The sequence below is a fragment of the Nicrophorus vespilloides genome, unplaced genomic scaffold (genome assembly GCF_001412225.1).
Source record: "Nicrophorus vespilloides isolate i.1.1-1 unplaced genomic scaffold, Nicve_v1.0, whole genome shotgun sequence".
Classification (NCBI taxonomy): Eukaryota; Metazoa; Arthropoda; class Insecta; order Coleoptera; family Silphidae; genus Nicrophorus; species Nicrophorus vespilloides.
This window is the reverse complement of record NW_017096005.1, coordinates 164,800-179,744: the sequence shown is the minus strand read 5'-3', so window position 1 is coordinate 179,744 and position 14,945 is coordinate 164,800. Positions and strand designations below refer to the sequence as shown.

The window sequence follows — 14,945 nt, the reverse complement described above, 5'->3', positions numbered from 1 at the left end:
TTACATCCACGGATTACATTCTAAGCTCCACACAATCTATATATTTGAAAATACGTTTTCCTACGTTCTAAACGCACTTTATTTTTTTATAATTTATTAACATTTTCAAAGAAGTTTACAATATTAAATACATATTATTATATAGTAGGGCCTCATCAAGGTTGTCGTGGGCCCTAAAAAACGTATAGGCCCTAAACACTGTTCCTAGTGCAGGAAAATTGACCGGGGCCCACGGGCCCCACAGACCTTATTTTAATCAACAATACAGACGATTTGAAACCGTTTGCAAACATCAGACCTTTTAAAAAGTAGACTCGTCACCAGTCTGTTGTTTACATGACAAATAAGTATTATTATAAGCTAGCCAGTGGAGACGCAGTTAGCGCAGAGTGCGATATGAAATTCAATTAATTTTGTTTTTCTTATTATAGTTCTTCTATACATATGTTCCTTTCTTGTTTCTATTAAAAATTTAAAAAAATATTTGTATATTCACTTTTTTTATTTACTGGGGGCCCACCTCAATATTTATGCAAGGGGCCTCAAAATCCAAAAGATTGCACTGGCCCAGTGTGTCTAATTAATAAGACGGAAATAGGGGCCCACGGGCCGCATACAGCCTACAACGACTATAAATGCGGTTTATTTCGATTTCACTAAGCGGGGCATTGCTGTATATCTAAAGAAATGAGAAAGGTTATATGTAAATTGTATATACTATGTATTTTAGGTTATATGTGTATATATGGAATTGATGCCGTAGTTTAGCCGGAAACAAATTTAATTACAGAGCGAATACAAGAATTCTCGTCGTCATTTCTCACCATCAAACGCAGATACATAGATGGATGGCCGCAATAAAAAGGCACTAACCGGTATTGGAGTGTGCAGACTGCGGAGCCAAACAATTATTCTATTCGCATTAAGGACGATTGCGCAATCCAGCGCGGCGTCACGTAACAAGGATGTTTTCGCGAGGATTACAAAAATGCGGAATTTAATTTCGCTGCGCGTAAAACCTCCTCCCTTCTCTTTTTTTTTTGTTTTTGATCTCCATGAAAAATTATGTAAATCGACGTGTTATTCGCTAAACGTCCCCATTTCATCGAGTTAAATTGCTTTCAATTAAAAACGATACTTTATACACTTACAACTAATTTATCAAATTTACGTGAAATTACGTAGATTTTATACTTTTCTTTTAAAACGTAATATTTTATTTGTTTTGTATACATTATATAAACGGTGTTATTTTATTGGGCCCACGCATTTTTTTTAAACCGGCCCCGCGCAATTTTTGTCTTTCGTGTAAAATAATTACTTCGTTATATAAATTTATTTAGAAGTAAGTTTAGTGGTTAGATGAAACTCATTTTCCGCCCATCTTATCCTCTCCGTGTTTTACTTTTATAATACGAAAACAACTTTATAATTTCATTACGTTTTGTGAACGAAAATTACTGCAAACTTAACCCTTAACCCTTAATCTTACCAACTCTATAAGATATTTATACTTACTTGTATATTTAATACAATAATTATTCGCCAATTTAAACACAATTATTAATTCAAAATTTAATCAATAATTAAAACCTATTTTATCATTAATTATATCAGAAAGTGTTTATAAATAAATTTCCAAAATCTTCAAAACGTATTCTAATTTCTTGGATGATTTTTCTTTTAGTACAATTTCTAATATTTTTTTTCTTGAAAATGCAGACTTTGTTATATCGAAGCTTCGTTAATAGAGGTAACATTAACTAAGGTGTGATTGTAGCTAATTATACATGAAGTATTCCAAAAGTAAAAAAAAAATGTATTGCTTCAATCTATGTTATACGACAAAATACTCAAACATTTGCTCTGTTGTAAATCGACTTTGCGATGAAGGACATTAAAGGGCCAGGGCATCAAACGTTAAAAGTAATTTCCTATGATGCGTTACACAACGGACTTTCCATGACCCTTTGATATCTCGCGGTTTATTAATCGGATTTTCGGTGGCTTTGACGTGAACCATGCAACGAAAATAATTCGCCCACTTGATGCATAATCACTTGTACCAAATTCCTAAATCAAACAGGTGAATCGTGCTATATCCATACATAGCTTAATTGATTAAATCCATAAACATTTTTTACAGTTCTTGGTCAAAAAAAAAACTTAAATAAATGATTTAATATTATCATCTATTATATAGGATCATAGAGTATTATACTATATTTTTTCGATGAAAAATCTTTAATTACACCAAGACGATTATTAAAGTCGGAATCCGAGAAACTTGCAAAAAATCTGGTAATAATTATCTTAGGATTTATGCGTTATGTAAGCTGTATATTTTTATTACTTGAATATGTTGAATTTCCTTATGTTGGTGAAATAGATTAAGGAAGCGACCTATATACACTAGGATTCAAAAAGCGTTAGACTTCGATTCACACTTATTACAACTAACGAGCGTTTTATGTACCTCTTAAAAAGAAAATATCTTCAAGCTCATTACAGTTTTTCCTATTTCCGTTATTACACTCTAAAAGTCCACTTAAAACTTAATGGCATATACTAACTAAGGTATGACTCGAATAGATAGAAGTAAATTTATGTTAAATCTATAATGAACTAACTGTAAGTTATTACATCAAATTATATAATAATTATTTAATATCTGACATCTCTTAACGAAAAATGCATTTATTTTGAAGTATAAAATATCTTAGGCACTTTGAAGAAAATGATTTTTTTCATTGATTTTATAGTTAAGCTTTAAATTTTCCTTTTAAATAACTATACTATTGATAAATCTGATGTGGAAGTAAGATATATAAGGTTGTATATAACTGGTGTCGGGATTTTGATATAGTCGGGATTATGGTTGTTGGAATTTTTATATAATCGGGATTTCGATATAGACCCATCACAATATTATTCTCAAGTCTTATATGCATTTCCTCATAGTTTCACAAAGTTCCATTTGTTTATAATATTAGTAATTTTATTAATAACTACTTTTAATTAAAGATATAAAGTACAGTTAACGCACTTTTAACATACGTTCGATAATACGTACATCAAATAAAGTTCCTTGGTATATGTACGTTACGTGAACTTTCCAAATATGTTATATCCGGTTCTATATCGAAATCCCGACTGTATTGAAATTCCGATTATATAAAAATTCCAAATGGAACTTTGTGAAACTATGAGGAAATGAATATAAGACTTGAGAATAATATTGTGATGTATGCGGAAATTATTATTTTATAGTATATGTCTTTGTGCGAGTAAAGATTTTTAAGATTAAAATTGATTTCAGCTGCGTCGGAGGGCATCTTCAGCTGATGAGTGGCACAGAGCCCCTTTACAGCCACCACGAGAACCAACTTTGCGGCACGAACGAGCGCTACTCACCCCCAGTCGTCTTTTTCTCTGACAACGGCGTCGCGACGCTACTATTCGAGTATGTATATTATTATTATTTTTTTACCCCCTATTTTCTTCTCTCTTAAGGGCACTGGGTGTGTAAGACAGCGGGGAGAGGGTGCAAGAGCTGGGGTGAAAAAGCACGCGACACGGCAAGAGGGAAGATAAAAAAAAAACGAAGAAGAAGCATACAAATATATACCCAAGGGATGTTGTTGTTGCTGCCGCATGTATTTTCTTTCTTTCTTTATCCTTTTTTTTCCTTCTCTCGTTCCGCCTATATATCCTTTCGCGGATTTCCTTCGGCGATTAATTTTCATTTCCCTTAGGCGGTCCTTAAATATTTGCCTGCTTTGTATGGGGCAGGTTAAACAATTAATCACAGCTTAAAGTTTCGGGAAGAAAGTTTAACGTTCAGATAAGCGAACGTCGCGGCATTTAATTCTTTTAAACCACCCCCACCAACCCTTCAAACCTATTTTTTTTTTCTTCCTCTTCGGTGTCGTGTGTTTTATTTTTATTTTGTTCTTTGGCATTTATATATGTTACAGTTAAAGAGTAAATCTACTCTTTTTTTCGACTAATTCTGATACTATTTAGGTTTTTTTTATAAATATACAAATTAGTTATTTTATGGTCAAAATTAGCTAGATGAGTCTAAGTAAATTGAGTTAGCTTATGTTAACTTTCATATTAGATTATCTTGGTTATCTTGTGTAATGTTTAGTTAAATCAGTTTAACTTCAGGTTACTATGGATTAGGTTAACTTATTTTCTTTTTTTTTCATGTAATGAGATAAATAAGAATCTCTAAAACTAATTTTAAGTATTTCGAAATGTATTAAAAGTTTAACATTTGTAGATTGAGTATTCCCAAATGTTTTATATTAAGTTTAATATACATGTGTGTGTACGGAAATGTATACATGATTAGCAAATACTCACCGATATTTGCACAACCGTATACAAGTTTTCGGTTCTTGTTTGAGTAAGTTACGGACAGCAATCGACGGAGGACGTAACTTCCGGTTAGCGCCTCTACCGCCATCCGAACTTTTAATTGGAATTCCGAAATCCAATCGCATAAACAATATTGCGTTTAAATCGGATGCGGCTTCAATATTAATAAAACATTTGAAACGTATTTTAATTTACCTGCTCACTGCACCTAATATTCATTGATGATTCATGCTTTTCCATTTACATAATGCAACGATCAATACATTTTTTTTTAAATAGTATTTTAATTTTTCAATGGAATATTATTTCCATTTGCATGATTTCAAAAAAAAAACGACGCAAAAAAAAACAAAATTATTTTACAATATTTTTATGAAAATAAACTTTTTTCAACAAAGCAAAAGACATTTTTGTATAAAACATAATTTTATGAACAAATTCAAATTGTACTATAGTGAATCCGCACTGTGCGAGGTATTGCTGTACATAATGAAAATTATATATAAATTGATAATGAAAAAAAAGTAATATGTTATTTGTTTTAATCTATATATTTTAAGAATTATAAATTAATCTAAAAGGTTTCAGTAGTTTAAATGAAATTGCAGGGATTAAATAATTCAGTGAATGATAACTGGGACTGATTGACGTACAACATGATGCAATCATTTTGATGATTTGATTGATTTACGTTTTATTTTCGTTCGTTTCTAGTAATGACATCAAGGGCCACCAGTCGTGTCATGCAATATGGGGACGGATTTCAATGTTTGTTATATATACATTTCAATTCGATCGTTACGATCAATTTCATTATTATATAACATTCATAGTTCTAAACATCATCACCCACAAATATATTATATAAACTTATTGTTTCACTTATGAGCGTCTATACCAGAAGAATAGGGAGCCGCAATTACTCATCCAAAGAGGCCCCTGAGCCGCAGGTTGCCGACCACTGATCTATATCAATTATGAATGGAATTAATGTATGGAATTTACTGCAGTTTCTTTATTGACAATTCTGGATATTTGAATATATTCTTCTTACATGAAAATATATTTATATTAATGACATTTATCACAAAAGTTACATAAGACATGTTATATAATACAGCAATAACTCGTACAGTGCGGCTTCGTTGATCTTCGTTTTTTTGTATAATAATCAACTTATCAAATTTATTATCTTTTATCCTTACAATGCAATTAAATAATGTAATGAAAGATATTGAAATTTCATGAAAATGTAAATAATTTATTTAAAAAAATCAATAAAGTGTGAAGTTCTTGTGAGTACAAAAATAAATATATTCTATTTGCGTAGCTCGTAATTAAAATGCCAAACTTTTGTCGACTTCCAGTGTTTATCGAAGGAAGGGCACCGCGAAGGTCCTTAATACAAATTCGTTGCCCTCGTGCGGCTTTCTTTCCACTATGGAGACATCGAAATTGTTTTAAATTTGAATGTCATTTTGGGTTGTCAAAGGGAGAATTTGCATTTAGGCCAGCGCCTTCCGATTATTTATTCGAGCCACCCCTCATCATTGGAAGATGACTGAATGAATGGCCGCGCGATACCAACTCTCACCCTCATTCGCGAGGGTTGCAAAGATTATGTTTATTCATAAATGTCCTTTCACATTATTTTTGCCCTTTTGTGTTCCAGGATCACGGAAGAAACAAGCAGATCCCAATTTTTAGCGTACTTTAGTTTCTCGGATGTGAACGCAACCGATGGTGTTGGTTTCCAGCCACGAGGAGGAATGCCCTTACAGAACACAGGTAAACCCATAAATTCCCTTCAAAGATAGTAGACAGTCGGACTTGCTCTTGGAAAGCCCATCGCCTCTGGTGATGGATGCATTCGAGTGCAGCGTAAACACCCACTAGGTTTTCGTCCTTTCTTTCTGTACGTTTTCGTTGCGGCTGTTGCCCTCGGCCATTGGCCATCACCGGATATTGTCGCACCGAAAGTTCAGTACTGAACAACGAAAGAGCATACATTTACCATAGTCCCCTTATCTGAAAATTCTCGATTCCAGACTGCGATTGGCTCTACCAGGACTCGTGCGAGAAACAAGGTCAATGTGTATTAGCGAGTCCTGGTTATCCAGGGATATATCCTCCGAATAGACAATGCAGGTATCATATAAGAACCGGAAGTAGCGAGCGCACACACGTCAAGATTACTTTCACTTCCCTTTTGTTGCCGCCTGAGTAAGTACAACGTAAAAGCGAAATGATTTTCGAGGGAAGGATTAAATTGCCGCAATGGTTGCGCGCGGGAAAGGATCTGGATCCTGCCGCTCGGGTTTTCAGGTCGATCGCAGGACGAAACGATTTAACAGATCGCGGTTTCTACGCTGCTACTTTGTTACATTTTTTTACTGTTTTCTCAAGCGATTTAACATCGATTTTTAATTAGATATTTTAAGAAATACTAAAGCTATTTCATACCGTTTCCAACTTACGTAATTGTTGTACGAAATTATAATTACAAGACGTAATTATCAAATTATAACCTCAAGTATTAATATTTACATTCTATCAAAGTTTTAATTAACAAATGCAGACCAAATAATACAATAAACATTCACTTAACGTACATTTTCATGAACGAATATAATATCATACAATAATACGAAAATTCTCAAAGTGTATGTTAGTATAATAATCGTAGTACGTTAGTATGAAAGTTAAGTACGTTCATACGAACGAGTTAACAAAGCCAAGGGTGAATCAAAGAGCCATTTTTAACATATTTTCAGTTAAAAAATTTGTGATTCCGCACGTAACACTTTTTGTGCATCAAATGAGGAGCCGCCAGTTTCCGACCCAAAGTTTAAGCCAATCCCGAAATTAACGTTTTTTCAGCTTAATCTTCATTAAATCATCATCATCTAATCATTTAACTATTGTTCAATTTAACATTTTCCTTTTCTTTATAATTTTTTATACTTTTATAAAATTTAAATATTCAGCCACAATTTGTAAAACTCATTTCAAATATCAGTTAAAATCAAGTTTACGTATATTGTATTTGTAAATACTGTTATTTTTACCATTTTTTTTTTCATTCAATACACTTGATTGAGCTGATGAAGTTAAACTCTTCGATACATGTTTGATTAAAAATAAAAAAATAAATACATATTTACTGACCTGTTTGCCGATGGAAATTAAAATAGAAAAGGCAAACAGAACGATATTTGCTAAATAAAAATATTAGTCAATAAACGTTCGCGCCATATTTCCAGACGACAGACAGAACAGGATATAAAAAAAACGTACACACACACATATTTTGTAAACAAGACCTTGAAGTCGTTGACTCATATGAGGAAAACATGTGCGATTCTCACAGACAATTTTTTTTATAAATCTATTTAAATGATATTCAAATTTATATTACTTTATTCTTCAGATTTAATACGCAGCATTACCTCTCATAGTACGGCTTTTTACAGTGCTTAAAAAAGTTTAAAACAAACTAAATTTCATATAAAAAAAATAGTATAAAAATTATAGTTTATACATGAATGAAAATTATACAATTTTAAAGGCCTCGATTAGTGCGGTTTCGACCAGGCGGATTCGTTATTTGCTAATCAAATTTTAAGGAAATTGTAGTTTTCTTAATAAATTTGCGGGTAATTAAAAAAAAAACTTTGTACAAATAGTTTTCATTTTACTATGTACCATGATTTAATTATAACTGCAAAGTATTTTTAATTACACCTTATTCGCTGGAAATGAGCGCGTTAATTAAAATTATTATTCATATATAAATATATTAATTTTTCGGCTTTTACAATTTCTTCCCGGAAAACACGTAATTATACACATTCTAAAAATATAATTAATTTACGAAAAACATATAATTAAAATTTATTCCTCTACAAAATCTACAGCAACGATTGCCAAACTTGTATACATTTCACATTCTTATTGAAAAAAAAAACAAACTTCAAATTTAGATATTCGAATGAATCAAATTTTCATGAATAAAAAAAATAATATCGGAGTTACCTATGATCAGATGAATGAGAAACATAACTATAACATTAAATTATTTATATTTGTTAAATTTGTAACGGTGTAAAAAGGTTAAAGAACGTTACACGATCTACAAGTTACATGTACATATTACATAACTAATAGAATTTATGTTTGATTTGACGTACAAGTATTTAGATAATAGATACATAAGAAATCGCATTGATTTTCGTGACAATTTCGATTTGTTTAAGCCTGTGATTCGTCGTGACACAGAGCGTTTTAAAACCATACAAGGCAATTTTTCGATAATGACTTCAATTTCATTACGTTTTAAAACTTTTAATTGGATTAAAATTGAACTGTTTAGAAGTGCCATGATTGTATATATAAAAATACATGAACAATTCCTATTAAAGCAGAAATTGAAATAAATTAATTTAATTGAAATAAAATAATAATGTAGTAATTAAATTGAGTTTGTCATTCGTATTAGTGTTTTCAATAAATAATATTGTTCATAACAAATGTATAATATAATTATATTCGATTAATATATAATGAAACGTGAAACATATTTTGAATTCTATAAAATTTAAAATAAAGGAGTTGAATTATATCAGGAAATAATTGGAAAATTATTTATTTCAATGTATTCATATTAAAATTTAATTATACAAAATATATTTGTGGTAGGTACAGAATTTTGCATTACTGAAGTGATTATTTTTAAGTGGATTCAGTAAATTTTTTCAAAAGCAGTTCATTTTTTTTTGTATTTCCGATTTACACGCTAAAGAAAAACGTTTAAATCGAAACATGTAATTGATTTTTTTATAATCCGTGTAAAAGCGAGGGATATGTTATTTTCAATATTTATTTTTTAATTGTTTTCTTTAAAATAAAAATAAAGTAGTTTTTCAAATAACAACAATACTTTTCTTTAATTTTCATACTTAAAAGTACACCTATTCCCCGATTTACACGGTAGATAAACGTGTAAGTTGAAGTTGTAACTATTCGAATGTGAAACCGTGTAAATCGAAACGTTTTAATGTTTTTTTTGATCCGTTTAAAAACGAAAACGTGTAAAGAAAGTACCGTGTAAAACGAGAAATAAATTATTTTCAACATTTATTTTTTAAATAGTGTAAAAGCGAAAACGTGTAAAGAAAGTATATTTTATTTGGATTTGATCATGGGATGAAACATAGAAGTAAACCGAATTAAGATGTAACAGCTTCACGTACACCTAGTTATTATATAATATTCAATCTAATTATATCAATTTCTTTAATATTATTAAAGTGAATGATCTAAATTTGAAATAGTTCGGTGATGAGAATGATTGCGATTACGAAAGTTTGAAATTGTTTGAAAACATTTTAAAAGTTCCGCGTTGAAAGTTGGCATCGGTTTTGCGGTGGATCAGAGCAACCGTTGCGGCAATCGACATCCTTTTTGCACAGATTAATAATATAATAAATACCGAACAGACGATGCAACACCTCGGATTATGTAGCTATATATAAAGCGGTGGCAATCCCGGAGAATTTATTGGGTACACTATGCGGTAATCAGCGGAAGATGTTCGAATTCGCTGGATCCAACCTCTTGATAGAATTTAGGTAAGCCTTTCGAAGATAAAAACCGCAATGCGATTGGCAATTTATATATTTGATTCTATTTTGTTTTCCTCTTCATCGTTCGTCCTTCACCTGGAATATAACATACAAAAGGACTGGAACGCAACATCCGCCCTTCGAGTATAATGGCTTTGTCGCAACACTCGACTTCTACAAGAAAACGACCACGCCACTTCCTACGACTCTGCCGACGGTTGTACACAGGGTCTCTACTAATTTAATAAGTAAACTTTGCCCTCCCGTTGTTTACCCAGGAGCAATCATTACAAGAACCATTCATGTCCTCAGCTCACGAAGTCACAACGGCGGCTCCAAATTTCACGGGATGCGATATATTAATTTCCGGGAACAACACGAGGTCCGGCCAATTCGACACGCGGGAATACGACTGGTATCCAATATGTAGGATTACGTTTAGAGGTAGACCCAGCGACGTCGTCCACATATCTTTCTTCAACTTGCGTCTAAGGTAGGCATTGCACGCGTAAAGCAATACAGAAAATGTTGTCTGACGGTGTCTCTGTCTGCAAATAGATCGCCATCCTGCAGGACTGTCGTTGAGGTCTTTGATGGAGCTTTGGAAATCCGTAAGAATATGCTTGAGAGGCTTTGCAGTCCACAGGTCAAGCAGTCACGCGACCCTGATGATCTACACAGCAAGAGGTTGCTGTCATCCAGAAATGAGATGGTGATCTTCTTCCAAAGACCAAACGCTCCTTTGGGTACGAACGAAGCAGAATTCCTCGCTGGACGTTACTTCTTCCACGATGGTAAGCAAAGCAAACTTTTCGGAATCCTCCACTCTACATCTCAACCAACTGTTTAGAGCAAATTAGTGGAACCGTGCTACCAGCTGGTATGTGTGATGTGATATACAAAGGAAGCACTAGTCCATCAGCAGGCATGATTGATAATCCTAGTACTCAACATTTATATTGGAACATGGAAGGTCCTCTATTGTGCACCCAGAAGTTCGTACCTGCAGCCAACCAAAGCATCACTCTCAAAGTTATAAGCTTAGAGCAAATGGTCAAGGAACCAGCTTGTGTCACACAATGTGGTGACCACGGCTGTAGGTGCGTTTCCAGTAGTCCCATTTCCAAAATCGATCACGTCCTTATAGTCAATGATGACACGTGGAAAGTTGCCTGTCTTTGCGGAAGCTACCAGCATGAGTGGCTTCCAGTTAGTGTTAGATCTTGGGCTTCTCTAACGCTCGTCTACTCCGTCGCTCATTATACTTGGAAGAAGAAGGGCTTTGACATCTCGGCCTCTTATACTTTCAACATGGACACCGTTTGCGGAGAGCAGGTTTACACACTGCACACAGGTGTGTAATCGCCGGTTCTAGGTGAGAGTAACTGATTAATTGAATGAAAAATTAATGATGCAGGCGAGATCGTGCTGAATAATTTAACTCCCACCGAGAATCTGAACCATTTCTACGAGCAAAGTTGCACTTGGACCCTACACTCGAACGTCGAGCGCCAATTAGAGCTTGACATAAGCTCCAGCCAGAATCGTAAATATAACCAATACATTAATATCTTAGCGTAACATTTACTGCCGTTATCGATCTACACCAATATCGCATGACTGATTTTCTTAGATTTCGCCAATTTGAAGATTATACAATCAGTGCTCAGTTAACGTACATAATGCACACACTAATTAACGTACATTAATTACTGTACCCTAATTACCGTACACTAATCGAATATAAATTAATCGGACATTGATTTCCTATATCAACGTATGCATTTTTTTTGTAAACAAACATCCAAGTTCATAGGAAAGTACATCATCCACATTTATTATGAAAAATTATCCAATTTGTTAATAATTTATCCTAAACCAACTAATCCAACTCATTGTCTCTTCATACAAAAATGTAGTAATTATGTACGTATTATCTAACATACGTTAATTAACTCAAAAAAGATAAATTGCATGAAAAAAACGTCAAGCTTTTAATTAGATACATAATAATAACTATATGCTTATATCATTAATTAAATTGAATTATCTGTTTAATAACACATATTTATCAAATAATCATATGATATAAAGACTTAATGAATTTTTCAATTTGTACTCTTGACAGATAATTATTACATTGCAGATTTAGTTTTAAATAACCACAAATTATATACACATAAGTATTATATGCATATATTAATGTAATAACTTCGCAATATATTTTCCAGTATAATTAATAATGTTTCAGTATAAACGTAGTAAAAAAATTCTCATATTTAAAATTGCTATGTAATATATAACTGTGATTAATTACTACTACTATATATCTGCAATAATTCATTAAAATACTTAACACATAATGTACTAAATATTTCTATTGATTGAAAGCAATATTTATTTTTTTTATCGACTTAATGTTCATCCCTATGGTTTTCATATAATTGCGTAACTCCTCCAGGCAATATATTCAGGATTATCCAATCCATACGCTCAAATTAGAAGTAAAGTAGATATAAGTGCACAGCAATTTAATCTGATACTAAGTGTATCGTATTACTACTAATTATTAATAAACCGACGTTAACCTTCAAGACTAATTATGCTATGATCTACTTCCATTGTATATTCATAACTGTACGTTTTAATTGATAAGTTTTCATTCAAATACGAGTATACAATAATGATTTATTAATGAAAGAAAAAAATATATGTATGAACTATAATTTGTATTTACACTTTAAGTTTACTGTTAATTTTCTATTTACGACTATTCGCACTTACGACGTAAATAAATTAAGTAACTTTTCGAGTTAAGACTGTTCAAAATTAAGACAGTTTGTGTACTTTCAGTGGCTGTGTTTTAAGACTTGCTTTTTAGCTATGAATATAATGTATTGTTTACTAATGATTGCATAATTTTTGGTCAATTGATGCATGGTAGATATATAGTAGGTCAAAGAACAAGACACGATTACATCATTTTCCAGGGCCATGCGCTGCGTGGAACGTGAGCATACACGAATATTCAGCAAGTTCGAGTTACAAACACTTGGGCGAAGTCTTGCATACTTTCTGCTCGCGAGACGCCCATAAGGTATATCTGCTGCCGTGGAAAGTTTCCACCGTCATAGTTAGGTGATTTCGGTTTGCTCGAGTGCATCAAATTTCCCGGAGATAATGACTTATTATTTCAGATTACGTACATTAAGCAGGACTTTGCCCCAATTTAAGGTGAAATGGAGATCGCACGTAGTCAGGGCGAACACGCGATTCGGAGGCGCACCGACTCCCGCCCCCAACGCGGATTCCACCTCATCCGCAGGAACGCTCGCCGCCTCCCTCATCATCATCATGATGTTACTCTGTTTTAGATAAATCCTCGCAACGATCTTCTACATTGTAGAATCTACAACGACAACCAGAATTTAAAAGAAAAGAAAAAACAATATGAAGAAGTGGCGAGAATATTTTTTAGATGGATATCCAATATCAATTATATGTACTTACTTGTCCAAGAGAGAAAAGAACCCTAAAACTATTATATGTATATATATATATTTGTATTGAAGCTCATCGTCATGTTTATTTTAAACATCTGCTCAACAATTGTTTCAACAAAAGTCATTTAAACACTCAATGACGATCTTACCACAAGAAACGTCAAATCCGACGAAATATCAAAATCGTCGGATGAATTAAGGACCTTCATTCTTGCTAGTCATCTATCTGTGATAATATTGTTCGATACTGAAAGAAAACCTTAAGGAAAAAAAAAACAATGAGAAATGAATGGAAAAAAAAACACGACACGTTCGAATTTCTCACAGTTAATAAGAGTTGATTGATTAGCATTGAAACGGATTAATTATATATATTAAAAAATAATAATAGTTAAATAATTATTTCAAAGTTGTTACATGTTTCTACGGTGTTAGCATAAACGAAACTATATGTATATGTGCGCAGCCCGTAGGCTGCGAAATCCTCTACCATAGGTAACGAATATGAGAAAAAAAAAACAATGTAATTCCTTCTATGTTAACTGTTTACTAAGAGACGTGGATAAGTAATTTACGTAATCAAAACAAAAAAATAATAATAATATGAGAACTAACGAAAAAAAAAATCTTTCATGTGTAATGAGTCAATAACATTATTGCAGCTTTAACATATCTTTTTAGTGCCACGTTGGATATATCTATATATTATTGAGCCCTTTGCGTCTTAGTCGAAATACAAAATATATTCGCTGTTTACTGTTTAAAATGCACTAATTGTTACACCTCCCAGAACTATAATTTCGGCGCGCACCCCTAAAACACCATCCCCCCCCCCAGACTACTCGACCCATCTTACGTAACTCTTGGGTCGCCCGGATTCGTGCGAACCTCCACCACCTAATTGTGCAACTCTTTGTTGGTTCTGTTGTCTTATGTTTGCGTTGGGCCGAACCGTTGTTTTCCCTCTGTTATCGATTAGTTGGCGATGTAAATATCCTAATTCGAAATAAATCCTAAGTGTAATAATAATAATAATAAGCTCTGTGTCTCTTCTTATTTTTTCTCTCCTAGTATCCATAACTCTTACCAATCGATCCGTTGTTATAGACTTTCATTCCCATCGGCGCTTGATTAATTATTCAATTATGAATGAGTATGAGCCAACGCGTATCTGTTAATTGGGTAAGCGTAAAAGTGTCAATCATGGGATAAATGCATTTATCTCGATACACGTATCTAATGAAAATTGTAACCGTATTTTAAGCAATTATCATTAAAATGTTCGCTTTTACGTACAGTAAATGAATTTATCCGTAAAGTAAGAAATTATTTCATTTTAACATTAGTTCATTAATACGTACATCTCTATCCAATCCAACGTACAAATACAAATATCTATACTAACGTACACTGTGTTAAATACCAATGCACA

General features: G+C 32.7%; 1 protein-coding gene across 1 annotated transcript in view; it reads left to right on the top strand.

The window, feature by feature from the left end:
- LOC108569152 overlaps nt 1–14,545 on the top strand; it is a 36,061-nt gene extending 21,516 nt beyond the window's left edge. Inside the window, exons 5-15 of the mRNA XM_017930594.1 lie at nt 3,320–3,463; nt 6,059–6,174; nt 6,435–6,609; nt 9,885–10,016; nt 10,128–10,258; nt 10,323–10,503; nt 10,569–10,804; nt 10,861–11,364; nt 11,428–11,556; nt 13,001–13,148; nt 13,208–14,545. Of these exons, the coding sequence (XP_017786083.1) occupies nt 3,320–3,463; nt 6,059–6,174; nt 6,435–6,609; nt 9,885–10,016; nt 10,128–10,258; nt 10,323–10,503; nt 10,569–10,804; nt 10,861–11,364; nt 11,428–11,556; nt 13,001–13,148; nt 13,208–13,388 (2,077 nt within the window). The 3' untranslated portion in view covers nt 13,389–14,545. The remainder of the gene's footprint in view (nt 1–3,319; nt 3,464–6,058; nt 6,175–6,434; nt 6,610–9,884; nt 10,017–10,127; nt 10,259–10,322; nt 10,504–10,568; nt 10,805–10,860; nt 11,365–11,427; nt 11,557–13,000; nt 13,149–13,207) is intronic.
- Nucleotides 14,546–14,945: the final 400 nt, after the last annotated feature.